Source organism: Balaenoptera borealis, assembly GCF_965194805.1.
Source record: "Balaenoptera borealis genome assembly, chromosome: 11".
Taxonomy (NCBI): Eukaryota; Metazoa; Chordata; class Mammalia; order Artiodactyla; family Balaenopteridae; genus Balaenoptera; species Balaenoptera borealis.
The window spans coordinates 8958306-8984933 of record NC_138868.1 but is presented as its reverse complement, the minus strand read 5'-3'; the positions used below and the strand labels follow the sequence as shown (position 1 = coordinate 8984933).

Sequence of the window (26628 nt, the reverse complement as noted above, 5' to 3'; positions counted from 1 at the left end):
CCAAGGTATATAAGAACCTTGTGGCCTGGGGATGTGAGGACAGCTGGACAAACAGCTTGGGGGTTCTGGCGCCAGTCTCCTGCCAGGACTTGGTGCCCTCATGGGGGAGTGGGTGGAGTGCCAAGTTCAGTGGGGGAGATTGTGGGCCCCTACAAGCACCCTTCTTCTCTGAGTCTGTGTCCAATCCTGCCTGGGAGAAGAGCTCCCTTCCTAGTGTCTGACCAGCTCCAAGCCTGCCTAAGTCTGGAAAAGGCTCAACTGGAAATTCTAGGGACTGAACTGTGGTTGGCTCCTGGAATTATCTGGTTAGTGAGGGGATTCCCCACCAGCCTCTCAGCTCATGGAGAGTTTCTGGATGGAATTGCTCCTGTGGCAAATGATTTGTAGAGCCAGGAACTATCCTTTAGGGACATTCTGGGTCATTAAACACCCAGAGTTGGACTCCCCTGTGCTCACTGGAATGTGGACTTAAGTTCTGGCCTTGCTCACCGAGAAAGGGTCAAATCTGAGGACTTCCGACTGGCCAAGAGCCACAGAACCACGTGCCATTAGCGATGAACACCATCACACAGGTGAAGACTTCCATTGTGCAGATGAGGAGACCAAGGCCCAGAGTAGGCAAGGGATTTGTCTAGGATCACACAGAAAGCAAATCTAGAACTCAGCCCTCTTGATTCCATTGCTTTTTCTACTATGTTAGCAGCCATCACATATCCCAGATCTTCTGAGACATCCAGATTTTGTATAATTTTATTCCATTAAATAAATGGGATTTAAGGTGTGTGACTACTTATGATTTTGATGTTGATTATTTTGTGAGACTTTTCAAATAAAATAATTTACAGATAAAGAAAACACTCTTGCTCAGATCACATGCCCTAAGTGTGAGTTTGAAATGATTGACCTGGAGAGAAGTCTGGCAGACTCCAAGTGCCTGCCAGGTCTACAACAACATTTGGAGCAAGGAGCCAAATTGTGAGCTTTATGCCTTGTGGCCTGGCTACTCTGGCCAATGGGTAGTATATAAGTTAGAAATTAATCCAAAGACTGCCATTTAAAGGCTGGATATGAGTCTAGTAACCAATGAAGTGGCTCAGTATGAGGACGCCCCCCAAGTGAGGTGCTCCACATTGGGTGGCAATTCACTGAGCCAGTTCAGGGACAGAGAGAAGCGAATAGGGAAAGCGGGAGGAGCTGGAGTTGTCGAGGAACAAGCAGACATGGAGAGAGGGTGGAATCCAGATGGGGAGTCGGGAATGGCCAGAGGAATGGCGTATATGGGGGGGGGGGGTCAGTACATCCTGACACCAGCATCCCAGGTCACTAGGAGTCCTGAACATGTGACTAGGAGCTGCTTTCCTGGGCATCTTCCCTTACCTTCCTGTGTGTCTTTGCAGTAAATCCCCGGATACAGCACAGGAACAGCTAGGACATCCTGGGAGCCACCCTGAATTCTGGACAACTGAAAGATGGGGATGGGGTGAGAGAGCCAGTGTTCTTCACTGAGCCCAATTCTTCTCCCTGCAGGTTGAGACCCACTCAAGCCAAGGGGAGACGTTGGTGGTCCCATTGTCAGCTGACCCTAAGTCAAATGTTGTGGAGGTGGGATGGGGAGAAGTCAGGTGCCAGGCAGGGATGAAGGGCAGGCCTAATAGGAGCTGTTGCAGTCTAGGAACCGAAAGAAGTGAAATGCGGCTAGATTTCAGGGTGCAAGGTAGAGGGTGTGAAAAGCTGAAGCCATTGGGGCAGGTTGGGGCCTGATCATGATGGGCCTTGTAACAGAGTTTAGACTTCATCCCGATGGGACGTTACCAAAAAACTGAAGCGTGGGGGCAATATGATTTAGTTCACGTTTATTAAGTGCTCTCTCACAAATATCTAAATACAGACTTGAGAGCAATTAGCTCCGTGGCTGATAATTGAAGCCCTGCTGTGTGTCTGAGTTGTCCAGTATCGTAGCCACTAGCTACTACTGGGCGCCTGAATTGAGCTAATCCTAATGGAGATATGCTGTTAGGGTAAAATACATATGGATTTTGAAGACTCAGTATGAATTAAAGGCTATAAAATATCTCATTGATAACTTTTCTATTGATTACATGTTGAAATGGTAATATATGGATATATTGGGTTAAATAAAAATATTATTATAGTATTAAAATTAATTTCATCTTTTTAATAGCTACTAGGAATTTTTAAATTACACAAGTGGCTTGCATTATATTTTCACTGGACATTGCTGGTAAAGAATCCTAGAGGAAGAGGTCCTAGGAAGAGTTTTGAGAGATGATCATTAAGAGCTGATAAAGGAATTGCTTTTGGAATTGTTTGGTTATAAGGAACAGAAACACTTGAGTTTATCTTTGAAAAAAAGGAGTTTATTCAGAGAATTCAAAATAGTTGATAGAACCCAGGGGCAGAATGTGCATCCAGGGCTAAGAGGGAATTAGGACCTGGAATCCATTAAGAATCAATGCAGGGACTTCCCTGGTGGCGCAGTGGTTAAGAATCTGCCTGCCAATGCAGGGGACACGGGTTCGAGCCCTGGTCCGGGAAGATCCCACATGCTGCAGAGCAACTCAGCCCGTGCGCCACAACTACTGAGCCTGCGCTCGAGAGGCCGCGAACCACAACTACTGAGCCTGCGTGCTGCAACTACTGAAGCCCGCGTGCCTAGAGCCCATGCTCCGCAGCAAGAGAAGCTACCGCAATGGGAAGCCTGCGCATCGCAATGAAGAGTATTCCCTGCTCGCCACAACTAGAGAAAGCCCGCACACAGCAACAAAGACCCAACATAGCCAAAAATGAATAAAAAAAAAAAAAAATGCAAATGGTCTCACCATTTGTTTATCTGTTTATCTGAGCCCATGTCTTTTTTTTTTTTTCCCCCTCTGTGCACCTGCTTCATTCTTTCTCTGCAACTGATTTTCTCTGCTCTACTTTTAGCTGGGCCAGCCCACCTTCATACTAACCTGCCTTCTCAGGACAAGAAACAAGAGATGTACTAGAACCTCCATGACCCAGATTCCAGCCAGGAGGGAACGTGTGATTAATGAGATTTGGATCTGAAGTGCCCTCTGGTCCAGTCAATCATGACCAGAGGTGCAGGGTCATGTTAACTGTTCAGTTAGCAGGTTCTGGGAAATGTAGACCCTTGAGGAAGGTGTGGGTGCAGGACAAAGTGACCACTGTAGCATTTACAGGAAACCCCAAAGGAGACTGAGAAGGAGCAGCCAGAGTGTGGGAGGGAGCTGTAAGCACGTGGCATCTCAGAAACCAAGGAAGGAGGCCATGACCGATAGAATGAAATCTGCTGTGAGGTCAAGTAAGACAAGGGATGACAAGTGACCTATGGATTTGGCACAGGGGTTGATGAGTGTTGTTGGTGAAAACAATTTCAGAGAAGGGTGGGAGCCAGTGCGCAGTTTGGATGAGGTTAGAGAGTGGAGGCAGGGGAGGCAGACAGGAGCTTTGTGAAGTTTGGCTGTGAAGTGGAGAAAGAGACAGTGTGGCCCTGGAGGGAGGCGTGGCCACCAAGGAAGGTTGGTTGGTTGGTTTGTGTTAAGATAGGAGAGCCTTGGGTTTATTTAACTGGTGATGCGAAGGAGCCAGGAGAGAGGGAAAGGGAAGAGACCCAAGGAGACGGCAGATGGCTGCTAGTGGGAGAGGCTGGATGCAGAGCCCCAATGGGAGGACTGGACTTTCTGTTGTGATTGGGGGAAACTTGGGAAACATGGTGGCAGACGTCGACAATGTTCAGTTACGGTTGCAGTTTTCTCAGTTAAATAGGAGACAAAGCTGCCTGGTGGGCGCAGGGTTGGGACATGGATCAGAGACTTGGGGTGAGCAGGGAGAAGGAGGTCGGGATTGGAGGAGCCCTGGCTTCCGTCTGCAGCCACTCTGGGCTTATCTAGTCAAGTGCTCACACGCATGACGGGACATGTAGATACACACGTGGTATTTCCAAGGACAGGACTTGCTATAGACTGCTTTGTGACCCCCAATGTGATGGTACTAGGAGGTGGGGCCTTTGGGAGGTAATTAGAGTTAGATGAGGTCATGAGGGTGGGGCCCTCATGATGGGATTAGTGCCCTTAAAAGAAGAGAAACCAGAAAGCTCGATTCATCTCTCTCCGGCCATGTGAGACACAGTGAGAAGGTATCTGACCATCTGCAAGCCAGGAAGGGGGCCCCCACCAGGAAGTGAGTCTGCCAGCACCTTGATCTTGGACTTCTCAGCCTCCCAAACTGTGAGGAAGAAATTGTTTAAGCGATTCTGTCTGTGGCATGTTGTTACAGCAGTCCGAGTCGACTAATATAGGCTTGGCGTATACACACGTCAGTGTGCTCACACTGGACACACGTGTTCACATCAGCCCAGCTTGCATGTACCTGTGTGCCTGTACCTGTATGTCCATGCCAGTGTGGATGGGCAGGTGTGCATGCTCACACGTCCATACCAGGCCCTGCCCCCTTTCCTACCCCTGTTCCTGAGCAGCATGGCTTGAGTTCTTCACTGCTGTTTATTGAAACCTCCCATTGAAGAAAGGGGTGGGAGCAAGAAGGGGAAGGGAGTGGGAACAATGGGGGAAGTGGTCAGTGGGGAAGGGCTGGACAGAAGAATGGCAGGGCCTGGGCTGCAGGGAGGGTGAGGGCAAGGTGGGGTGTGCGAAGGCCTGTGGCCAAACTTTTGAACTGGCCAGGGCTGGGCTGGGGAGCTCCGGTGGTGGTGGAGATACCTCCACCAAGCTCTCAGAAGACTGTGTCCTAGGAGCATAGATGCACCCAGGGCCCTTCCCAAGGTGCCTGAGGAGCCCAGAGACAGGCACAGACCTGGCTGGGATTAGTCTCTGGAGGGCAGGGAAAGGAGGGTCTGTTGCCTTCAGTTGGGGCCCAGGCCCAGTTCACAAGGCTGCAGAGGGATCCTCTGGGATGCGTTTTCCGCTTCTGGTTCCTGCTTTGGCTCCTTTGCCTGCAGGGACCTAGGGAAAGAGAACTCAGGAAAAGCCCTGGGGTTCCCCAAGGAGGAGGACTGGTGGGGCCAGAAACAGGGGACTAACCAGTTTTCTAAGTCTTCAACAGTCTCTGGCAAGGGCCGATTGAGTGTCTCAGGCAGGAAGAGGGCTGCACTGCCTCCCAGGAGGGCGATGGTCCCAAAGATGACATTGGGGATGAAGGGCTTCAGCTCCCCGGTGATTTTCACCAGTGGGGCCGTCATGCTTCCCACGCGGGTCCACAGGTTATTTAAGCCCATACCTGTTTGCCTGGGAGAGTTCAGAGCAGAGATTGGCAGCCTGTGTGTGGGTTCTCAAAGAACAGCTCTGGGACCCCTGGACAGGGGCCACAATCCCACCTGCCCCTGTATCCTTTGGCTGGACCACTTCCAGGCCCAGCACCTACCTACCGGATGACTGTGGGGTATAGCTCGCTCGTGTAGAGGAAGAGGCAGCTGAAGGAGCTGGACAAGCATCCCTTCCCAAACACAGCCAGTACTGTCCTCAGGGTCAACAAGTCTGCAGAGGGAAGAAAACGCAGTAGACCTTGGGGCTCAGGAGCCCCTGAGTGTTCTCACTCCTCAGAGACCTTGTCTCCCTTTTTGCTTTGGCTGCCGGACAGCTCAGATCCAAAGTTAAAGCTTGTGTCCTGCTGCATTTGGGTTTTTCCCTGGCTCTGATTCCCTATTCTCATATTTTGTTGTATCTGTTTTTGTCCTAAAATATCTCCAGTTCCTTTGGAAGGATATAGGTGTATCAACACCCAAACATCTATATAAAGTAAAAGTGGCTTTTCCCAGGTCATGGTGGAGTAGGTTGTGGGGTGTTCCTTGAGCACTGGACTCTGATGTTTCCCCATCCAAGCTTGTCTTCTGCAGCGATGTCACCCAGGCCACACCCAAATCCCGAGCAATTCCTCTCACTGTGTAGACACCACCATACTTTGCCCTGAGTCAGATCTGAAAAAGGATCTTTGATATCATCTAGCCCACCTGTGTTATTTTCTAGACGAGAAACCTGAGCCCCAGAGAGTACAGGGAGCTGCTCAAGGTAACACAGTGAATTAGAGGCAGACTCAGCAGATCTGGAGTCCCTGGAACCCCACTTCCCAGCCTGTGAGGCCCACAGACACATTGGTCTCACGGGTCAGCCTCTTTCGGAGGGTTCTGGGGGTAGCCCCAGCTTCTCACCCGAAGGCACAAAGATGAGAGACAGGATGCATCCTCCTGCCAGGAGTAGAACAACGGCCTCCGTGGTGTGCCGGCCCAGATAGCTTATGGAGACCATAGTGATGAACTTGGCTGGGACGTCAACCCCACCAAAGATGAGCTGGAGAACATAGAGGTCGACGCCGAATTCCTCCACACCCATAGCCAAACTATAGTAGGCAAAACCGGTGGAAAACCTGAGGGTCAGAGAGTGATTGATTAGGACACACAGCCAGGTGGGGGCCTCTCCCCATACTGCTCATTGGGTCACCAGGATGATGAATAGTTTCATTTCTTGTCCCAACTGCAACAGATTGATAGGGGCTGCTTCAGTGCTGTTTTGAGGCCTCTGAGATTGTGTCTGGGCTCAGTGAGAGAGTGCGGGGATTGAATGGTTATGTCTGACATGGACATGGTCTAGGGTATGGTGACAAAGTGCCATATAATTGATTCCAGAGAATATCGGTCCTGGAGGGACTCTTGGAGACCAAAGGAGGCAGTAAACAATCTCTCTTTGTTGGGTAATGGTTTAACATTCAGATGGGGGAGGTGAAAGTCCCCAGGGCTGCACACACATGGGTCAGATGCCTCCCCTCCCCCTCTCAGAATTGTGGGATCCCTTTTGAAGAGTTCCTGGATATACTGAATCCTTTTCACATGGGGATGGCCAGGATGAGAAGGGCGTCAGAACCAGGTCACGGAAAGGGCTTTGAAGGAGATGTGGGATGTCGGGCAAAAGAGAAGACTTAGAAGAATCACAATTTCTGTCGTTAAATCTTGAAGCCCTGAGGGCCAGGCTTGTTCTGCGGGGTCCCAGAGGGCAGAGCTGGACCAGTTGGGGGCAGGGACAGAGAGGCACAGCTCACATGGTAGGGATGTGAGCTGGTGAAGGTGTTTGGAGCATTTGCCCTGTGGGTGAGGTGGGTGTGACCCCAGAAGGAAGCAGACCCTTACGGCTGGACCCGGGTGTGGGGCAGGGATGCCAGAGATTTCTGGGGTTGGGGCTGGACTGGGGCAGCCCTGAGGAGGGGATCCCTTGACTCTTCTTGCAGGTATTTTAGGCCTTGCCCTTAGGTAAGCCTGCCAGAAGCCTTGTTCATGACCCCAGCTTGGCAGGGGTGCTAGGGTGTGGGCAGGGAGGGGTGGTGGGTTACCAGGCCAGGGAAAGACAGAAGGTCACACGGCGCAGGATGGGTGTCCGGAACAGGTCAGCTATGCTGTGCTTGGCCTTGGCCAGGGTGATCTCCTTCTGCAGGTTGAGTTTGATCTCCTTGGGGCAGAGGAAGGGGAGGGGTCCATTAGCGACCAGCTGGTGGGCAGAGGAAGAAGACAGGGAGGTGCAGGCCTGGTGCCTTTAGAAAAGCTTGCTTAGGGCATCAGATGTAGGCTTGTGAGCAGGGGAAACAGAGGCAAGAGGAGGGGACAGTCCAAGAGCAGAGCCCAGGTTCGTGCCCTAGACTACAATCCCTCTGGGTCTCTACCTCCAGGCTGAGTTTTTCTCCTTCCTCCTTCTTGCCATTGAAGGCCGCCACCTGCCGGAATGTCTTCAGGGCCTTGGAGGACCTTCCAGACAGGATCATCCAACGTATGGACTCTGGCAGCCACCTGGGGGTCAGAATCAAGTCACAGTGGCTCCCAACCCCCCACCTCCCAACACCAGAAGTTCTCCTGAGAGGCTGGAAAAAGATCAAGAGCCAGGGCCAAAGGCTAGGAAGACCAGAAACCCGAGCTGCCTTGTTGCAGGTTTCATGGAATTTAAACTTGGTCAAGCTCTGCACCTGGGCTGCCTGCAGCCGGCACAAATTCCAGAGATCTCTTCTTCCCTTTCCAGAAGAGCCTTTCCCCTGCCCCCGACCTTGGGCAGCTTGTTATCCTTGGGTGTTGTTCTTAGCTAGGAGCTTCGGGCCCTAGGCCAAGGCAGGTGGGGCCTGGGGAAGGGTTGGCATGCTCGAGGCTGGACAGCTGGAGGGTCCTGCACGTCCACATCCCCAGCCGTCCTTGGGCCGAATTCCAGGTCCTGGGTGAAGGGGGGCAGGGCTGCAGTCCCAGGGCAGCTTAGGAAGGGGGCTAAGTTTAGGGTTGTGGTCTAGGGAATGGGTCCGAGGACCCTTTGATCCTCCCTGCAAAAGGCCAACTCTGCTGGGTCGGGGGACGGTTTGCAAGTGCAACATGGGGCCTTGGGGTTGACAAGTGTGTGGCCAACCTCACTCTCCCCTAACCTTGGGCTGTGCTTTTGGGGTTGGTTCACCCCTGAGCAAACCCTGAGGGTCACAAAGTGAAGGGAAATGGAGGAGGCAGAGGTGTGGGGAGAAAGGAGGGATGCTTGGAAAAGTCTGGTCCCAGGTGGGGTCCGTTCTGGCTGTGGACCCCACAGGCACCCAGGACCTGGCTCCAATGAGACCCTCAAGGGAGTGGACGCGGGTGACCTGGCCTCAGACCTTTGGTCCTGCTGGTAGTGGCAGCTTCCTGGGCCCATTGCTACCTGCCCTTCTGGCCTTGTGGTCTTATTTCTGCCCTGACAGTCTTCTCAGCCTGTGCCTACCAAGATGATGGGTGACTTCCTCCCAAATCCCATAGCCAGGGCCTGGATTCCATCCTCCTCTCCCTGAGAATAATGACAACAGTGGCTTCCAATTAGTGAGCCTTCCTGTGGACCAGGCACATGTAACTCTGGGAGACAGGCACCGGTATCTCCATTTTGCCTAGAAAAATCTTGAGGCTCAGAGTGGGTGAAGCTTGTCCCAAGTCACACAATGAAGGGGTCTGCTGACCATCTGCCCTTATTTTGCCTCCCAACTCTCGGCTCCCATCCTAGGCTGTGGACATGCCAAACTCCACTCTGGACTCTCTGACCATCTCTCTCACTGCAAGATTGCCCGTCCCCTTGGGAGCTTATTCTCATTTTCAAATGGAGGCCCCATTCCAGTCCTGCGTCTTTTTGTGTAACCTTGGAGGATTGCTTCACCTCTCTCATCCTCAGTTTCCTCATCTGTAAAATGGGAACACTAATGTCCCCTTCACACAGAGATGCCGTAAGCGTTGGTATGATGTGGGTTGATGCCCAGAACAGGGCCTTGCACATAGTAAGTGCTGGATAAAGGAGCCTCCAGGACTTCATTTCTGCTCCGGAGCTTCTTCATGATTTCCTGTTCTTTGGGCCCAGCTATCAACTACCACCTACAGATTGGTTTCCTGTCTTCCACATGTCCTCACTCAGGGTCTCTGCCCCAGACCCCTTGATTCTCCCAGGTTCTCAGGTTGGAGCTTTCCTTTCCTTTATACCTCAAATCCAGAAGTCCCCACACTCTGAAGATTTCTCCTTCAAAATGCCCCTCAGACTCATCCCGCAGGCTCCTCCTGCCCACACGGTCACTTCCCTTTGTCTCTCGTCCCCACCCACTTGGGTTTGTCCTTCTGTGTGATTATGTCATGAACGGAAGTTTGGTCAGGCCTCTCAGCACCCTGGGCACCTTCAGAGGCGTTCTCTGTCCCTCCACGTGAAACCGAGGCCTCTCTGGCTTTCTGTGCTCTTCACAGCCTGACCCAAACCCCCTCACCAACCCCCCCAGCCGAGCGCTCCCTCCCGCGGCATGCCCCGGTGTGTGGTTCCTCCTCCCTGGAATGCCCTTGCTGACTCTGGGATGGGGTGTCTCGGGACAGACAGAGTCAGCCAGCCTGGTCAGGCGTGGGCTCCTCCTGTTTGATCCCGGTGGCTCTAAGGAGGGAGCTGAAGAAGAGAGGGTCACATACCAGGACAAGAGGAAGAAGGCGAAGAAGGGAATGGACACGGTTAACTGGAGCCAGCGCCACTGGGGGATGGCGTAGGCCAGGCCAGGCAGAATGAACTGGCCACTGGTGTAGAAGTAACCGAGTGAAATCGACTTGATGGCCCGCATCCGGGTGGACACCCACTCGACACCTGCAGGAGGAACCCAAGGACCAGATTAAGACCCTACTGGGTGGTGGGCACCTCCTGAGAAGGGGCACCAGCTCCTGCCCCTCCGTTGGCTACTCGATCTGACCCTGATCCTAAGGTTTCATCGCCCCCATTTTAGAGATGCGGCGACTGAGGCTCAAGAAGGTAGGACTCAAACGTCGGTGTGACTGACTCCCAAGCCTGCAGTCTTGACTGCCTCTCCAGTGGCAGGTGACTTCCCTTGTTTTACCTACTTGTGTGTATGGGCTGAACGAGATCATGTACCTGGCAGATGCCAGGCCCGGGGTGGGTCCTCAGTATTGAAGCTGCTGCTATTATGCTTGTTGTTATGTTCAGAGGGGGCCTCTGGGGTCCCGAGAGGGGCAGCGCCTTGCTTGACCAGGGTCGCCCGGTGCCTGTGGCTGAGCCACACTCTTGGCTTCGGGCTGGTGCTCCCCAAGCTCCTGGTCCCCGTCCCCTCCCCCTGTGGCTCACTCAAGATCGTGGTGCTCAGGGTGATGCCTGAGATGCCGCAGCCACACAGGAAGCGGAAGACGCTGTAGATGGGGAGGGTGGGGCTGAAAGCTGCGCCTGAGCCGCTGGCTGCCAGCAGCAGGTAGCTGCAGGTCAGGATGGGCTTGCGGCCAAACCTGCAGCTCGAAAAAGAAGAAGAGGGGCGTTAGCTGCTGTGAGCCAGCCGAGGAGAGTGACTCTGCAGGCCTCGGGGCAAAGGGCTGGACCCTCCACCTCCCAAAGGGCCAGGCAGGGTGTGTAACTCCCTCCCCAGACAGAGCCTTGCTGGTAATTGCTTTTTTTTGTTGACAAGTTTGCAGTTAGACGTTTGAGTTAATGAGTGATCGATCTCCTCCACCCCCAGCTTAGCTACCTGAGCAGGGGTCAAAGGACCACTCCTCTCCAAGCCGTTCATCACCCACCTCCACGGCCATGCAGCCGCTACTGTGTCTGAAAACCTTGAGGCCGTTGCCCCAGGTCTGGGGAGGCTGGAAGACTCAAGCTGTAGGGCTTTTGGGGGCTACAGGGAGAAGGCTGTGGCCCCGAAAGGGGCTGGCCACACAGCAAGGACCATCTCTCCCCCCTCCCCCAGCTCTTTGCCTCTTTGGGGGTGCATGGGTGGAATGGAGAGGGGCGGGGGGGGTCTCCATGGGTTGTGCCTCCCCTGGCGAGGCCCCCGCGTCTCACCTGTCAGACAGGTCTCCCAGCACGAGCCCCCCAATCAGTATGCCCGCCATGAAGATAGACTGGGCCATCTCCTTCAGCTTGTTCGAGTTGCACACCAGGTCCCACTGCGCAGGAGAGAGGGAGAGCCACTCGGCCACCCGGCCACCCGGCTCAGTCCAGCCCAGCCTCTCAGCCGCGCTCAGCCTGTGCCCCCATGTGTGTACTCCCTCTCCCAGCACCCGCGCTTGGCTTCCCTGAGCCTGGCCCTTACTCCCGGTGCCGTTTCCCCCGTCAGGCTGGCCTGGGGCTCCCTGGGTCCCTGCCCTGTGGTTCTGTGATGACAACATCCCTTCAGCACACGTGGCCTGCCATATGGCTTCCGAAGTCTGCTCAGCTGTCACAGCCAGGTCTGTCTTCGAGCTCCTCCAGGCTCACCTGCGTCCTGAGGTTACCTGTGTGTCTGTTCCCCAACTTCACTTGTGCAAGGCTGGTCTCTCTGCTTGCACCCTCTCTCCTCCAGGGGACATTCCTGCTGCCACCTCCCTCCATCCCACACCTTCAGCCTCTCTCCTGACTCCTCCCCATCATCGTTTGCTTGTGTTCCAGTCTCTCCACTTAAAGCCTCTTTCCCTTCCACATTTGCTTCACTTCTCTCTTCCCTTCAAAGCCAGATCTCTGGAACAAGGAACCATCCTGGCTGTCACCCCGTCCTCGTGTCCCACTCATTTCCCGAGTCTGCCCCCACCTCTCCACTGAAACTCTGCTCCCCAAACCCAATGGAACCTTCTGTTTCCTGACCTGACTTCCCTTCAGCAGCCCGTGACCCCGCTGACCTCTCCCTCCTCCGGTCTTCCTCCTTTCCCTCCCTCTGTGGTATTCTTTCTCTCTATCCCTTAAAAGTTCCCCAGGCCTCTTCTTGGATCTTCCTCTTTTTATTCACTTTCCCCAGGAAATGCCACCTGCTCCTATGGCTTCAATGACTATTTTATGGTGAAGACTCCAAATCCCTCTCTTTAGCCCAACCTTTCTTCTGGCCTTGAGACCCATCGATTCAGCAGCCTACTTGAAATCTCCCCCTGGAGGGTGTCTTTTGGGCATCTCAGAGTCAACGAGACTTGCCACCCCCTCCCTGTAAAGTCTGAATCACGGTGACTGGCGGCCCTTTTTTGACTCCTTCCTCTCCCATGTTACAATCACTTCATCCTCCAGTTTCTAACTTTTTAATTTTTCTTTCTTTTTTTTCTGGCCACCGCTAGCGGCATGTGGGATCTTACTTCCCCAACCAGGGATCGAACCCATGGCCCCTGCAGTGGAAGCCTGGAGTCTTAACCACTGGACCGCCAGGGAAGTCCTTTAATATTTCTTGAATCTGGATTCTTCTATTTCCACTATTGCTATCTTAGTGCAGGCCTCATCCTCTTATGCTTGGATTAAGAATAACAGCCAATATTCAGTAGAAATAAAAGCAATGGGACCTAATGAAACTTACAGGCTTTTGCACAGCAAAGGAAACCATAAACAAAATGAAAAGACAACCTATGGACTGGGAGAAAATATTTGCAAATGATGAGACCGACAAGGGCTTAATTTCCAAAATTTACAAACAGCTCATGCAACTCAAAAACAAAAAACAAACAACCCAATCGAAAAATGGGCAGAGACCTAAAGAGACATTTCTCCAAAGAAGAAATACGGATGGCCAACAGGCATATGAAAAGATGCTCAATGTCACAAATTATTAGAGAAATGCAAATCAAAACTACAAGGAGGTATCATCCCACATCAGTCAGAATGGCCATCATTAAAAAGTCTACAAACAACAAATGCTGGAAAGGGTGTGGAGAAATGAGAACCCTCCTACACTGTTGGTGGGAATGTGAATTCGTGCAGTCACTATGGAAAACAGTATGAAGGGTCCCCCAAAAATAAAAATAGAGTTGCCATATGATCCAACAATCCCATTCCTGGGCATATATCTGGACAAAACTATAATTAAAAATGATACATGCGCCCCTATGTTCATAGCAGCACTGTTCACAATAGCCAAGACATGGAAACAACCTAAATGTCCATTGACGCATGACTGGATAAAGAAAATGTGGTACATATATACAGTGGAATACTACTCAGCCGTAAAAAAGAATGAAATAATGCCATTTGCGGCAACATGGATAGACTTAGAGATTATCATACTAAGTGAAGTAAGTCAGAAAGAGAAAGACAAAATACCATATGATATCACTTATATGGGGGATCTAAAATGTGACACAAATGAACTTATCTACGAAACAGAAACAGACTCACAGACATAGAGAACAGACTTGTGGTTGCCAAGCGGGAGGGGAGCAGGGGAGGGATGGATTGAGAGTTTGGTATTAGCAGATGCAAGCTACTATATATAGCATGGATAAAAAAACAAGGTCCTACTGTATAGCACAGGGAACTATATTCAATATCCTGTGATAAACCATAATGAAAAAAATATGAAAAGAGTGTATATATGGGTAACTGAGTCACTTTGCTGTATAGCAGAAATTAACACAACATTGTAAATCTGCTATACGTCAATAAAATAAATTAAAAAAAAAGAATAACAACCAATATTTATTGAGGGCTTACTCTGCACCAGGCATTGTTCTAAGTAAGCACTTTCCATGCCTTAATTTTTTCAATCATCATAGCAACCTTATGCTGTAGAGCTGCTGTCATCCTCATTTTACAGTTGAGGAAATTGAGCCCAGAGAGGATTATCGCAACAATCTTCTGACAGGTCTCCCAACCTTCGACCTCAGTCCTTCCTATCCATTCTTTCCCTGATAAGCTGAGTGGCTTTTCTGAAGCACCTCTCACATCAGCTTGCTGCCTTGCCTAAGGCACCCCCTGGCTTCCTCTTGCCCTCTGGGTAAAGACAAAGCTCTGTTAACACAGATTTATAAAGCCCTCAGGCTCTGGCCCCTGCCCACCTGTCTGGCCTAATCTCCTGCTAATCTCCAACACGCACCCTTTGTCCAGTTGTCCTGAATTACTTGTGTAATGAAGTGAAGAATCTCATTCACTGGAAATGCCTTACGAGAATGTTTTGGAAGCAAAACAGCGCGGGGAAAGAATCACACAGCCCAGGGAGCTCTTTCTGCTTTCCTCCCGGGAAGCGAGGGGGATTGGGCAAGGGGGAAGCCTCCAGGTCCTCCAGCTTACTCACAGTGGCCCAGAGTGGCCAGCAAACCCAGGGCTCTATCTGGCTGGAAAGGGAGCCTGCATGGTACATGTGTGGGGATGGGGGAGGGAAAAGAGTAAAGGAGGAAGTGAGGTGGTGTGAAAGGAGAAGGCCAGTGGGTGTCTAGAGAGACTTCCTGTACTGTGTAGCATGCGCTGTAAAGGGACAGGCCATCCGGGAGCGAGATGGGGCCATGTAATTCTTGACAATGACATGTGAGTGGAAGAAATGGATGCTGCTTCCACTTCATTTAAGTAAGAGGGAATCCCTGGCCTGGACGTGCGTGCTTTCTCCCTTCCCGTTGGTTAGGAATTGTGATAACTAGAGCAACTCCAGAAGCCACGTGTTGAAGATGGCGGAGCTGCTGGGTGTCTCGGTCCCCGGATGACCTAGGAAGGGGGCTGGGAACACAGGAGCACGGCGAAGAGCATGGGACCAGATGTAGAGAGAACTGGAGAGATTTTTAAAGGCATCCTGGAATTTTGGGGGGGAAAGGAAGATATTTTGAGGGATTTTTGGCATGCTTTCCGTGTTAAGAAAACCTGTAACTGAAGTCTCCATTCTTCAAGGTGTCGAGAGAGTGATTTATGTTTCCTTTGACTCTGACTCCATGCATAGGCCTGGCCACATGGGGTCCATGGTTGTAATCCGGTTACACTAGAGATCCTACAAAAGCTTCAGGCTATTGTGTTCTTCTTTGCTTTTGTACTTGATATCTTCCCCTACTCTAGCAAGGTTGTCAGTCCTTCAAAAGACATGTCAAGATCACTTACTCTGAGTGCCAGAAACATCTTTTCTGGCTGCTGGCACAAGCAGCTAGTCAGTAAATAGTCGTGAAATGGATAAATGGCTGAGAAGCACATCCAGACTCCCAGCGTAATTCCTCATTTCTCCTTCCACACTCAGCATCCTGTTCTTACCTCTAAGAGGACACATTACATAGCATGCTACCTGCCTATTTGCTTGTCCATCTCTCCTGTATTCCGTAACCTCACCGAGGGCGGAGACGTCTCATTTGACTCTTTATCCCTAGCAGCTAGCAGAGTAGTTGGTGCACAGGAAATGTTAAATGTTTGTCCAATGACTAATTAATGGGGTTGCTATACATATTTAACTGATGAGGCCCAGAGAGGAAGAGGTAACCAGCTGACTGGAGGGAACCGGTCACTCAGCTTCTATCTAGCCCATGGCATGGTCTGGGCTGACCTCTTGTCTATCAGCTTTTGGCAGCTCCACATAGAGTTCTGGCTCCCAATATCCTATCCAACGTTCTTGGCCTTCTTTTTCCTTTCTTGGAATGTTTACTCCTTAGGGAGCTGGGTTCAGGAAGGGAAGAACAGGAAGCCCACTGCCATGTCTTCCTGAGTGATGACATACCAGGAAGGTGGTGGGGGAGAAAGAGAGGGCTTACTATGCTCAGGAGCAAGCTTTGCAAATGATGCCATAATAATCCTATGAAGTGGGTACTATTATTATCTCCATTTTACAGACAAAGAACCTGAGGCTCAGAGGGTAAATAACTTGCCCAAGCACAGCTTGGTTCATTTCAAGGCAGAGACTCAAACTCAGGTCTTCTGGACCCCCAACTAGTGCTCTTGACCATGGCTCCCTGATGTGTGCTTTGCTCTGAGTCCTGAGCTGCCAGAGGGAAGGCTCAGCCCACGGGAGCTGTAGCCATGCGTCACTATAAGACACAAGCTCAGGATGGGCTGGAGTCATGGTCAAGGAGGCAGCCAAGGCCAGAGCCAAGTGGGCTGATCTGATGTCAGGCCCAAAGGGTGAGGGACAGGCTCAGGAGCTGTAGCAGCAGCAAAATCATAGGCCAGGAGGCCCCTCAGAGGGCAGAGAAGAAGGCGTGACATAAAAGGTCAGGGCAAGCCATGTGCGATCAAGGATGCGGACCCTGCTCCGCGCGCGTGTGTGTGTGGTGTGTGTGTGTGTATGTGTGTGTGGTGTGTGTGTGGTGTGTATGTGTGTGTGTGTGTGGTGTGTGTGTGTGTGTGTGTGGTGTGTGTGTGTATGTGTGTGTGGTGTGTGTGTGTGTGTGTGTGTGTGGTGTGTGTGTATGTGTGTTTGGTGTGTGTGTGTGTGTGGTGTGTGTGTGGTGTGTGTGTGTGTGTGTGTGGTGTGTGTGTGGTGTGTGTGTGTATGTGGTGTGTGTGTGGTGTGTGTGTGTGGTGTGTGTGTGTGTGTGTGTGGTGTGTGTGTGTGGTGTGTGTGTGTATGTGGTGTGTGTGTGTGGTGTGTGTGTATGTGTGTGTATGGTGTGTGTGTGTATGTGTGTGTGTGGTATGTGTGTGTGGTGTGTGTGTGTGTGTGGTGTGTGTGTGTGTGTGTGTGTGTGTGTGTGTGTGTGTGTGTGTAGGCTGACTCTGCCAGGGGACCCCACACATGGTCCATACTCCCTCCAGAGCAAGGACAAGGGAAACAGACTTCCCTAGATTTGGGGCCTTTTAGATCCAGTTTAGAACTTGGGGAGAATTGCTATGCCTCTGTCTACTCTCGGACCTCTGATGGAACCAAGGCTGGGGCACAATGGCCAGAGAGCCAGGTACCTGGGAAACCTCAAAAGGGCATGAGTCTCTAGCTCTGCCACTTAGTAGCTGTGAGTTCCTGGGCCAGTTGCTTAACCTCTCTGTGGCTCAGTCTCTTTATCTGTAGAATGGGGGTAATACTAATACCTGCTTCTCAAGACTGTAAATAAAATAGGGAATGAAGAGCACCCAGCACTATACCTGGCAAACAGTCGGCGCTCTATGTGATAGCTGTTTTATCATTATTGTCACGTCGTTGTAAGGCCTGTGCTCACAGAGACATGTGATGCAGTAGAAGGGGCATGGATTCTGGAGTCAGGACCCCCATCCCTCTTCCTACAAACACTTGATTTCACCATCATGGCTGAGAGAGCCACCTTCTGGATCTGAACCCAGTGTATTCCTCTGTAAAAAGGGGCAACATTCACAGTGGTCATAAAAGAAGATTCGCAGGGTGGTGAAAGAAGGAATGCAAAGCACCAGCCCAGGGCCCTGCACACAGTAGATGTTCACTCTGACCCTGGAGAGCCCAAGGGATGGCCCCGGGCTCCTCCTGCCCGGGATCACAGCTTCCTAGGTGAGGGCTGCCACAGGGCGGTGGGGGGGTGGTCAGGCTGGCCCAGACACGTGGCTGAGCTGGGGCCCCCAGGTCATTAGGCAGGAGTCAGATTGGAGGCTAGGAAAGGGGAGATGATAGGAGGGGTGCCCAGGGCAGGGTCCAGGGTGAGCAAGTAGGGGTGATGCAGGAGCTCAGCTGGAGACAAGAGATGGACAGATGGTCTGGGAGGTGGGCAGCCTGGGGATTTGGGGGTGAGCGTGGAGGGAGACCAGACACTCGGCAGGGGAAACTTCCAGGGTGGAGACCCACTTCTGGGAGGACCACTGAGTGGGTTCTCTGCTTCTCCAGTGGCTGACTTGGGGCCTCCAGGGACCTGTGTGGGGAGACAGGATTTCTGTGGCCCTGGAGACAGGACGGGAAGGCTCAAGGCCCAGAGAGGACTCACAGGGGCCTCAGAGGGGAGGGCCTGCTCATCCAAGGCCAGGCCCGGGCCTTCGAGGGCTGTAGGGTTGGGTTTCCGGAGCCCCCAGACTGAGCTGGGCCCCCACAGGGCTGTGCTCTGTGGTGTGGAAGCTGTGGGCTCCTCTCCAGGGAATTCAGAGTCCACAGTCCTCACTCCTCACACTTTCCAGACTTAAAAGAAAGGCCTTTGTTTCCTCTTAATGTCCTGGTAAAGCTCCTTCTGAAAAATTCCTACCTTGTCTCTGCTGCACCCAGAGAAAGGAATGTGTGGTCACCTCTGCCAGCAAAGCTTATGGGATCAGAAGGGGGAGGGAAACTCCCCGTGCTCCTGGCTGGACCCAGCGCAGTCCTCCCACCCTCGCCTCCTCTGCAGGGAAGGTCCTTATTATCCCATTCTACAGATGAGGGGACTGAGGTGGGGAGGGAGATGACTCACCAGGTCCCCGGCTGTGGGGGTGGTGGTGGAGCTGGGCCCTGCGTGCTGGCCTGTGCTGGGTTGGGGGTGGAGTAAGACAAAGCCCTGCGGCCTGGGTGAGCCGGGAAGAGCTGTGACAGCTGATTCTCCTTTTACCAGGAGTCCCCCTACTCTTCTGGGGGGACTAACCCCCTACTTCTCAGGGCATCTCTATTAATCATGACCACCATAACAGCAACAGTGGCAGCAAACATTAGTTGAACACCTTGTAGGTGCCAGGCCCTGTGCTAATGCTGGCCTTGCATTATCTCTTTTAATGGTCGTACTTGTTCTCTTACCCCATTTTACAGATGAGGAAACTGAGACTTCTGGGGTTGTAACATCCCGAGTAAATGGCAGAGTCAGAATGTGAACTCTGCTGCTTGGCCCTGGCTCATGGTGGCACGCTGTCCACCTGGGAGATGGCTCCTTGCCTACTAACCAGGGTCACCTGGACTGAGATGGTTGCCAGGTGCTGTCTTCCTCATTACCACCCTTCCCCCCAGGGCCGGCACACCCAGGTCCCTGCCTCCACGCCAGAGACACACCCCTAGGTGAGCCAGCCACTGTCTTACCTCCACCCCCTGAGGGACCGGAACCCCACCCCACCCCAAGTGATGGAGCATGGATTTGCCATGGCTTGAACCACAAACAGAAAAGTCAGAGGGGGTTTGACCTTGCTGCGCTGCTAAGAGCACCTGGCTGGGTCTGGCCACTGACATTTCCCTGACTGGGTGAGGACCCTGATCAGGGGTTCTCATGGCTGAGAGTCCTCAGGGAGCCTGGGCCTGACCAGGACCCGACCTGGAGAAGGGGGCAGACCCCGAGGCCTGGTGAAACCCTGTGTTTATTTGGGATGTAGATTCACCTGGCTGCAACTGCTGGAATGGTGACTGGGTGCTCAGCTGGCACAGATGTGAGCTGATGCTTGACGGGGTACAAGACCTGCAAGCTGGGCTTCCCTGGTGGCGCAGTGGTTAAGAATCCGCCTGCCAATGCAGGGGACACAGGTTTGATCCCTGGTCCGGGAAGATCCCACATGCCACGGAGCAACTAAGCCCGTGAGCCACAACTACTGAGCCTGCACTCCAGAGCCCGCGAGCCACAACTACTGAGCCCTTGTGCCACAAGTACTGAAGCCCATGCACCTAGAGCCTGTGCTCCGCAACAAGAGAAGCCACCGCCATGAGAAGCCTGCACACCGCAACGAAGAGTAGCCCCTGCTCGCGGCAACTAGAGAAAGCCCACGCGCAGCAACGAAGACCCAACGCAGCCAAAAAAAAAAAGACCTGCAAGCTCTGCTCTTGGCCAGGTTCCCTGGAGCTCAAGGTGCACCCTGGAGGGGAAGACACTTCCCAGCAGTCAGCCCTGTCTGAGTCCCTCCTGCCGGGCTCTGAGGGCATATGGCCTTCATCCAGCATTAACTGAGCGCTTCCTAGAACCTAGCCCAGGGTGCAGTGGTCGGGGGATGCAGTCCCAAGGAATACAGGGTGGGGAAGTGGGGGGAGGTGGCTCTGGAGCTCTGCTGCCTGGGTTTGACTCCCAGCTCCAGCACTTATAAGATGTGGTGCCTTGGGCCACTAACCTGTACCTTGGTTTCCTCATCTGCAAAAACGACATAATATAGGTACTAACCTCAGAGAGTTGTTGTGAGGATTAAATGAGTTCATATGAACAAACTGATTAGGGCCGTCTGGCAAGGGGTTAGCACGCTGTAAGGGGTAGCGATGGTTATTATTTCATTGCTCCTTGTAGGATTTTTGTTTCCTCGTCTAGGTTCTGTATTCTGGAGGACATGGATGGTGGCTTTACCCCTTCTCTCTGTCTTCCAGGGACCAGAGGTACAGCAAGTTGCCCACACACCTGGAAACTTATTTACAGATATTGGGGCATTTCCACTACCCCTACCCCCCGCCCTGTTCCTCGCCCCTACATCCATTTGGTTCCCGAGTCCCAGAGGTTCTGACTCCCCAACCTCTCTGGTATTTATTCCGACTGCCCCTGCCGTCCGTCATCTTGGTCCTGGGTCCCTGTGGCAACCTGCTAACTGGTCTCCCAGCTGCTGGACCAAAATGCTCCACAAGTTACTCTCCGCTCTGCAGTTGAGGCAGGAGATAGATGGGCCCCAGGCTGAGCAGCTGGAGTTCGTCCCCTGTGGACAGATCCTCCAAAATAGCAGGAGGGAGGAGAGCTGAGCCCTGTCCAGATAAGAGATAAAAGACTGCATATGCCTCATTCTTGAAGTCAAGGGGACCTTCCCAACTACATGTGCTCAGAAAGGCTCCTTGAAGGTCAACAACGGAGGGGGCGCCACTCCATAGTAAGTGACATCAACCTACCCACAGGCCTCTTTGCTCGAATCCATCCTGGCTAAGAGAGGCGCGCGCACACATGGGAGGACCCCGAGATAAACAAAATATGGACACAGAACCAGGCAAAGCAAGATGATTGGCCAAAGGAAACCCGGAAGAAATGCCCCATATAAGTGATTCAAACTACCACAAGGGTGCCACTCTCTCTGAGTCCGCCCACGTGTCTATCCACACGTACCCTTTTACATCCTAATAAATACTTTACTTGTTTCACTACTTTCTGTCTTTGTGGGAATTCATTTCTACAAAGCCGAAGGGCCAGGGCCTTGTCAATGGCCACTGGTCTAGTGGCCAGGATTCAGCGCTCTCCCTGATGCGGCCTGACTTCAACCTCTGGCTGGGAATCGAAATCCCACTTCAAGCCGCCGTAGGCCGAGGCCACCCGAGACCACCCGAGACCACGGTCAGAGTGCAGATCCTTAGAAGGTAATCTGAGTACGTCGCACTCCTGCTTAACACCATGCAATGGCTCCCTGTCACCTTCGAGACAGAGGCCAGTCCTTTGCCCCGGCGTCCACGCCAGGCCCTCCTGCTGGCCCTCCTCCTCCCTGTGTCCCTGGCCTCCGCACCCCGCTGCCCGCCTCTCCAGCCTCCCTCGGTCTCTTGCCGGCCTTACTGCTTTGCTCTCTTTATGCTTCTGTGACTGTGCGTCTGACTCCAGGCACACTGTTCCTTTCGCCTGGGGTGCGCTTGCCCGCGTCAGCCTGCCCCCTAACCCTGACCCCTCTTTCACACTCAGCTCAGGCTTTGCTGACTCCAGTGAGCCCTCCTGGTTTCCCCCGCCAGGCGGATTCCACGCCCCTCCTCTGGGCTCCCAGGGCACCCTGAGTTTATAAAGCTCGTATCCATTCATTACACAAATATTGATTGCACAGAGCGCCTCCTCTGTGCCAGGCACTGTTCCAGCTGCTGGGGATATAGCAAAGCAGCTGAAAACCCCTGCCCTGGGAAGCCTGCATACCCCACCACGCTGCTGGTGAGTTTCCTCACTAGAGGTGAGCACCTGGACGACAGGCGGGGCTCATGAGTTCTTTGACTCTGTGTCCTCAGTATTATGCGTGTAGCTGTCAATAAATGTTGGATGCTGGATGTATTTCAGGCACTGGGCTGGGTGCTGGGGAGAAAAAGTGCATAGGACAGGGTTGGAGTATCCGGGGCCATGAGAGTCAGCAGATGTGATGGTTAGGAGCACGGCTCTGGGGCCAGGTGCCTGTGTTCAGATCCTGAATCTGCCTCTTACTAGTGGCGAGATCTTGAACAAGCTCCTTATCCTCTCTGTGCTTCAGTTTCCCCATCGCAACAATGGGCTTATCATACTATCTTATAATGTTGTCAGGAAGGTTAAAAGGGTTAATATTTATTAAGCACTTAGGACAGTGCCTTGCGCGTAGTCAGTGCTTTATACAGAAATAAATACTCACTAGACAAATGAATAGCAATCATAGATTCTGAACATAGATAGTCCTGGATTCAAATCATTTCTCTGCCAGGTCCTAATCATATGTACTCCTGGGAAAGTCATTGAACCAGGCTGAGCCTCGGTTTCCTCATCTGAAGGTACTAACAATACTTCCCTCACTGAGATACCATCTCCAGGGATTCCAGGAGCCCACGCTCATAGTGTGCCCAGCACAGGACTGGCACCAGGTAAAGATGTTGAAATGCATCTCTTCTAAGGCGGCAAAAGCAAGATCCTGCCCTCGAGGGGCTCATGGTCCCCGAAGGGAGAATGAAAACATTGGCTTCTGCTCACTGCTCACATGTCACCCCCTCCAGGAAGGCTCCCTAAAATCCCGTGGTCCCCCCACTCTTTTGTACTGCCATGAATGATTGTCCCCCTGTGCCTAGTATGGACTTTTGCTTTAAACTCCAGCTCCAAAACTGACCAGCTGTGTGGCACTGGACCTTCACTTCCCTCCTCTGAGTCTTAGTTTTTTTTTTTTTTTTTTTTTTTGAATGAAAAAGGAGATAAAATCACCTTCAACAGAATATCATTGTGGGAATCAAAGTGTGGGAGACAATGTCTGCCAGACACCAAGACGTGACTGGCTATTTGTGGATCCTCAATAAATGCCAATTCCCATTTCGTTCTCTTCATCTGACCATGGTCTCCAGGTCATTCGAGAGCCTGATTTAACTCTGTAACTCCTGGAGATGGTGGGTAAAAGAATCAGTGAATAAATGAGGGTGTGAATGAATGGGAGATGAACACAGAAGTGACTGCGGGAACGGATGAGATGTTTTCTGGGTCTGCTCAGGCATGTTCCAACCCTCACCTCTGTCCATCCCCTCCTGCACACACTGTCCCACCTTGAGACCTTTGCCCAAGATGGAATTTTCCTCCTTTTCCCCATTGCCTGGCTAACTCTTGCTGGACTCCCTTATCTCCGCCCAGGGTCACTTTTTAAAGGAAGCTTCCCCTGGCCCCTTGCCCCCAGCCCAGGGGTAGGCTGTAGTCTAAGGTCACAACATTAAGTACTTTGAAGTTGTAATTTAACATTTCTTTGTGTGGTCCTCTCATTAATTGATGTTACCCCTGCTAGGCGGTGGACCCCGTGGGAACAGGGACAGTGCATTTTTGTATCCTCAGAGTTTGGCGCTGCGCCTGGCATAGAAAGGGCTGTTTGCACTCTGAATGTGAAGAGATGGAACCTTTTGGTTGGCGCGTCTCTGCGCCCAGGCCCTTCCTCTCTGCCTGCCCAGTGCCCTGTCCCTGGGTCCTTAGGGAGACTGGGCCCCAGCCTGCTCCCCTGTCCATGAGTGTGGGGTTGCTGCTGTAATCGGAGGGAGAGGGCTGGCCTCAGGGCATACCTCAGTCACAATGGAGTCCCTGGTGCTGACGTCGTAGGTCCAGCCATCCAGGCAGGGCTCGGTGGCCCCCTGGGTGTCATTGGGCAGGCTGGCGTTGGGTGGATATACAAAACGGAGGCACGGCTCAGGCTTCTCATTCGGGCCCATGGGGAGCACCCAGGGCCCCGCGGAGGCGTTGGGTGGCGGGCGACAGTGGTGGGCGGGGGTGGCCGCTGTGAAGATCTGCAGCAGGTTGTGGTTGGCCATGCTGAGGATCGGGAGGCCGAGCAGGACCGTGTGCAGGAACTGGAAGGGCCCTTTGCTGGCCACGCGGTCCACGAGCTCGGCGAAGGTCATGGCACCGGGCAAGATGAGCCAGAGCTATGGGTGGGGCACCAGGCCGGGGAGAGGGATGTGTGCATGGGGGTGAGGGGGGCAGGTGGATGGGTGTGGAAGCACAAGCGGGGGGGTGTGCCCAGGTGTATGTGTAAGCCTGTGTATGTATAAGCGTGTGATACAGCCGTGCGTACCCACAGATTTGCGTGTGGATGAGGATGTACGCAACTGCGCATGCAGACGTGGGGTCACAGGTGTGGTGTGTGTTCACAGCAGTGTCTGCTGGGACGTGCACATTTAGGCTGGAGTGTAAGGGCACAGCTGTGTGAGCGCGGGTGTGTCGCTGTGTGCGTGTGGGGACTTGTGGGTGTGAGTATGTGTTCAGCCAGGCTGGGCACACGTGCTGCAGGCGTGGGGCAGTGCAGGCAGGCCGCTGGGACCAAGGGGCCCCGTCTTGGACGTTGTCCCCACAGGATGGATGTCAGGAGTAAGTGGGCGAGGTCCCTGGCTGCCTTGAGCAGACACACGGGACTGGCAGGGCTCAGGAGGCCTGCTGGGAAGGTCTCCCCAAGCCCAGCGCCTCCTGGTTTTGGCTGTCCCCTGGGGCTGGGTGCACCATACCAGGGCAGCAGAAAGGGGCCAAGCAGATCCCAGAGGGCATAAGGGACTCGGTCAGTTGCAGTGAGGAAGCAAGGCCCGGCCTTGGGGGCTTCCCAGGGGTCCCTCCTCACCTGGTAGCTGGGCCTGGCTCCTCCCTCCGGTGGGGTTGGTGGTCGATGTGTCTGAAACCCTTGCTCTGTCCCAGGGTCCGGCAGCTGCTGTAGTTTGGCAGCTCAGCTCCAGCAAGCTGTGTTTGTGCCTTCCCCAGGGGGGCTTATATAAGGCATAAGCTGTTTCCCAGGCTAATGTTTGACTTTCCTTTGGGGATTAATGACACTGGCAGGGCCAGGGCTGTGGACCCACTAAGCCCAGCTTTCCTCAAAGGGCTGCCTCAGCAAAGGCTGGTGTGGTGGCGTGCCTGAGCCTAGTGGGGCTGCTGGGGGGACAGAAGCCTAGGTGGTCTGGGCAGGGGGAGTCTGGGGAGGGGGTGGGGGGCTGGCTTGAGTCCTGAGGGCCCAGGGTCCTCTGTGAGCTGATGGTCTGAAGACTCGGAGCTGAGAAGAGCCAATCAGAGAAGTGCTGCTGCCTGTGAGTGGACAATACTCTCCAGGGCACCGACTTCCCCTGCCTGGTGCCTCTTGGTAGGGCACAGGAAATAGTAGGGCACGTCCAGGCCGAAAATGTCCCCTGTGTCTGTCCCTGAGGGCTCCGGGCTGTCACCCCCTGGGCCCCTAGGGCAGCCAGGGCTCCCCTGTCTGAGTCTCAGACCCAGGGGAACGCCCACGCCCCCTTCCATCCCCACGCGCAATGGATGGGCTCCTCTTCTGATCAACTGCTTCCCTTTAAGGAAAACTTGCAGTCCCTATGGTTCTGTTTTTTCCTCTGAATATTATTTTAATTATATAATAAACTGTTTCTCGCATAAAGTACAGGAAATACAAACAAGCCAAACAAAACAAAACGCCCTGTCTCACCTGACAGCCAACCCTGTGAGTGATCTGATGTATGTGCTTCCAGCCCTTTCCTCATGAGACCGCGATCTAAGTCCCCACTTTCTTTTTTTTTTTTTTTTAATAAATTTATTCATTTTATTTATTTATTTTTGGCTGCGTTGGGTCTTTGTTGCTGTGCGCAGGCTTCCTCTAGTTGTGGCGAGCGGAGGCTACTCTTCCTTGTGTGGGCTTCTCATTGCCATGGCTTCTCTTGTTGCGGAGCACGGGCTCTAGGCGTGCAGGCTTCAGTAGTTGTGGCACGCGGGCTCAGTAGTTGTGGCGCACGGGCTTAGTTGCTCCGCGGCACGTGGGATCTTCCGGGACCAGGGCTCAAACCCGCGTCCCCTGCATTGGCAGGTGGATTCTTAACCACTGCGCCACCAGGGAAGCCCCCTAAGCCCCCACTTTCTAGCAGCCAACGTGAGTCTCGTTTAACCCTCACAGCAGCCTTGTTATTACTATTCTAGCATTATCCTAGGAAATTGAGGCACGGAGAGGTTAAGTAACTTGCTCCTGGTTCCCCAGCCAGGAAGTGGCAGGGCAGGGGCAGTGTGGCTCTAAGCCCACTTCTGTCTCTTGGAGCCAACATTTCTGCAAAGTCCGTGGGGCACTGTGCTGCCTCTCCCTTAGCAAGGTCCCCTAGCCTGGCCTTCAGCATCACTTTTGCCTGCCTTCAGCTCTCGGGTTCTTCCTCCAGGAACCCTAGGAGCTGCCCCTCCTGCCTGCTCTGGGGGCTAAGAAGGAGCCCACCTAGGGCTCCCCTTCTCGGTTGGGGAGGGGGCTCCGCATTCTCTTCCTTGGCCCCCTTCTCCACCAAGGCAACATCCAGCTCCCTGGGCTCAGGCTGGGCTCCTCCCCCTGAAGTCTCCTCCAGCTCTTCCTCCCCTACCGGCCTCCCCAAGGGCAGGGTCAGCTGTAACCCGGGTCCAGCCCCTCCTCTCCGCTCCCCACCTGGGCCCAGCAGTAATTGATGTTCTTAAAGTGGCCCAAGGCAGGGCAAGATCCGGAGTCATCAAAG

General features: G+C 53.1%; 1 protein-coding gene and 1 long non-coding RNA gene across 5 annotated transcripts in view; both read right to left on the bottom strand.

Annotated features, from left to right (window-relative positions):
* The window catches only part of LOC309606754, a 308111-nt gene that overhangs the window by 111196 nt on the left and 170287 nt on the right, over positions 1-26628 (bottom strand). The window lies entirely within an intron of this gene.
* Positions 4763-24876, bottom strand: SLC22A8 (solute carrier family 22 member 8). 4 transcript variants are annotated; one of them, XM_082341956.1, is made up of 11 exons: positions 24750-24876; positions 23704-23791; positions 11319-11422; positions 10404-10768; positions 9953-10121; positions 7684-7807; positions 7357-7472; positions 6185-6399; positions 5405-5513; positions 5061-5264; positions 4763-4982 (listed from the first exon to the last, which is right to left on the bottom strand). In XM_082341956.1, exons 3-11 carry the CDS (start codon positions 11384-11386, stop codon positions 4883-4885), a joined length of 1470 nt encoding a protein of 489 aa, XP_082198082.1. In that variant the 5' UTR covers positions 11387-11422; positions 23704-23791; positions 24750-24876; the 3' UTR covers positions 4763-4882. The 4 variants fall into 4 exon arrangements, with proteins under 4 accessions (XP_082198082.1, XP_082198079.1, XP_082198080.1 ...); XM_082341953.1 differs by having other exon boundaries at positions 23704-24063; positions 24750-24856; XM_082341954.1 differs by having other exon boundaries at positions 10614-10768; positions 23704-24063; positions 24750-24856.

Excerpts from the sequence above, each read along its gene's own strand:
- SLC22A8 (XM_082341953.1), bottom strand. The coding sequence starts at position 24,039 with ATGACCTTCGCCGAGCTCGTGGACCGCGTGGCCAGCAAAGGGCCCTTC. Across the intron at positions 11,423-23,703 it reads GGGACTCCATTGTGACTGAG|TGGGACCTGGTGTGCAACTC; the intron begins GTATGCCCTGAG and ends TCTCCTGCGCAG. Across the intron at positions 5,514-6,184 it reads TCTCATCTTTGTGCCTTCGG|ACTTGTTGACCCTGAGGACA; the intron begins GTGAGAAGCTGG and ends TTCCCTCTGCAG.